This window comes from Nicotiana attenuata, unplaced genomic scaffold, assembly GCF_001879085.1.
Source record: "Nicotiana attenuata strain UT unplaced genomic scaffold, NIATTr2, whole genome shotgun sequence".
NCBI lineage: Eukaryota > Viridiplantae > Streptophyta > Magnoliopsida > Solanales > Solanaceae > Nicotiana > Nicotiana attenuata.
Genome location: NW_017671638.1, coordinates 17,480 through 19,380, shown reverse-complemented (window position 1 = coordinate 19,380; position 1,901 = coordinate 17,480). Strand labels below are relative to the sequence as shown.

Here is a 1,901-nt window from a genome sequence, read left to right as displayed (position 1 = left end):
TCCTCCACTTTGTCATTTTAGTCTTTGTTTGGGAGAAGAGCGTCGGTTCCTGTAATTGCTATGTGTTGAGTTCCTTCCCTTTACTGTATCAAACCAAAATGATGACAGAGAAGCAGCCTTTGGTACAAGTGATCCACAAAACCATATGCATGCATTCTTTAGTAAAAACAAAACCCAAAAAACTAGATGCAATTTAATTTACTCAACAAATGATCCTGATGCAAATCGATCAAGTAGATTTCATTCCATGACTTGCATTGGACACGTCGTTTCATTATCATCATTGACTAGATTTTACAACATCAATTAAACAACAGGCAGAATTAGCCAAGAACCATCCGACAGTGTTCGCTTGTTCGTTTATCTCTTCGGCAAACAATCAACCACAATTTTCTCATGAAGCCGTTAGAAAAAAAAAACTACCAAATTAAATTCCTTAAGATTGTTGGTATTACTGTGTTAAAAATCAGAAAATTAGAGAAGTAGAGAAACATTAGTTTAATAAATAAAACAGAAAAAATAATTCTGAGCCCACAAGTTGCTTGTATGTCCTTAAGGAATTTAATCCTCTCACTGTTGCCCAAGGTTTTGGATTAATTCCTCCCAGGATAGAACGGAATAACTATTCTGTAATACTGGCAATCGAAGATTTCAGCGAACTCAACAGACGGAGCAAATCACACTTGGCACTTATGTTTATTTGAAAATAATGCAAATAGAAAAGAGGGGAGAAATTTTCAGATTTTTCCATATCATAAAAATGAGGCAAGCCTCTAAATTTATAGACAAAGGAAGGGTGAGATGGAGAGGTGCAATAAAAAAGGTGCCTATTCCATTTCCCATTCACACCCTTTAAAGAAAAAACGCAACAAAAGGTTGCCATGTTTTTGCTTATTGTAGATATTTGCAAGTCCAACATATGAATTACTGGACACCAAATATGGATTCAAAGGAAGTGCAGTCGATTTTCGGAACATTGCATTTAGAACAGTAGTCAGAGGTAGTTATCTAGCAATTACTACGTTCTTGTCAGCACTATTACCTTTCCTCGGGGATTTCATGAGCCTCACAGGTGCTATCAGCACATTTCCACTCACATTCATTCTCCCCAACCATATGTACCTTGTTGCCATGAAAAAACAGTTGTCTTCACTACAAAAGAAGTGGCATTGGCTAAATATTGTCTTTTTTGGTTTCGCATGTGCTACTGTTTTAGTAGCTGCCTTCAGGCTCATTGTAGTGGACTCAAAAACTTACCACATATTTGCAGATTTATAACTCTTAATTATGTTTTCAGTTTTTATATGGGGAAAATGTCTCTCTTCATATTCTTGGTATTTCAAGTGTCCTTGTAATAATAACAATATTTTCAATTGAAACAAGAGCTTTATCATATTGTTTCTCCTCAGTGAGCTAAATGTTTGTCGTCCTTTTGTCTTGGCTTTTGGATCCAAAAACCTAGCTTTGCATAAAAGAGCCAACCAGAAAATGGTAATGGTGTGGCTTCTTGTTCGCTGCCAATCTATACTTGTAACAACCCGGCTGGTCGTTTTGAGAATTAGTATCCCGCTCAGTGGCTTAAGGTCTCGAGTAGCTTCATGTTATGTATTATGACTTGCTTGTGTGGTCCAGTTCGGTTTTTGGATGATTTGGGATTGATTTGCAATGATGATTCTTGTCTTAGAAGCTTAAGTAGTAAGAGTTGATCGGAGTTTGAATTTTGTGTAAAAGACCCCGGAATGGTGTTTTGATGATTCCAATAGCTTTGTGTGGTGCTTTTGCACTTAGGCGTATGCCCGAATTTGGATTTGGAGGTCCGTAGGTTGATTTGATGCATTTTGGCAAAAATTAGAAAGTTGAACGTTTGGAAGGTTGAGAGGCTTGACCAGGAGTTAACTCTG

The 1,901-nt window shown here is 37.1% G+C and overlaps 1 protein-coding gene across 1 annotated transcript in view; it reads left to right on the top strand.

The window, feature by feature from the left end:
* LOC109209424 (proline transporter 2-like) overlaps positions 1-1,278 on the top strand; it is an 8,605-nt gene extending 7,327 nt beyond the window's left edge. Inside the window, exon 6 of the mRNA XM_019372688.1 lies at positions 901-1,278. Coding sequence (XP_019228233.1) covers positions 901-1,278 — 378 coding nt within the window. The remainder of the gene's footprint in view (positions 1-900) is intronic.
* Positions 1,279-1,901: the final 623 nt, after the last annotated feature.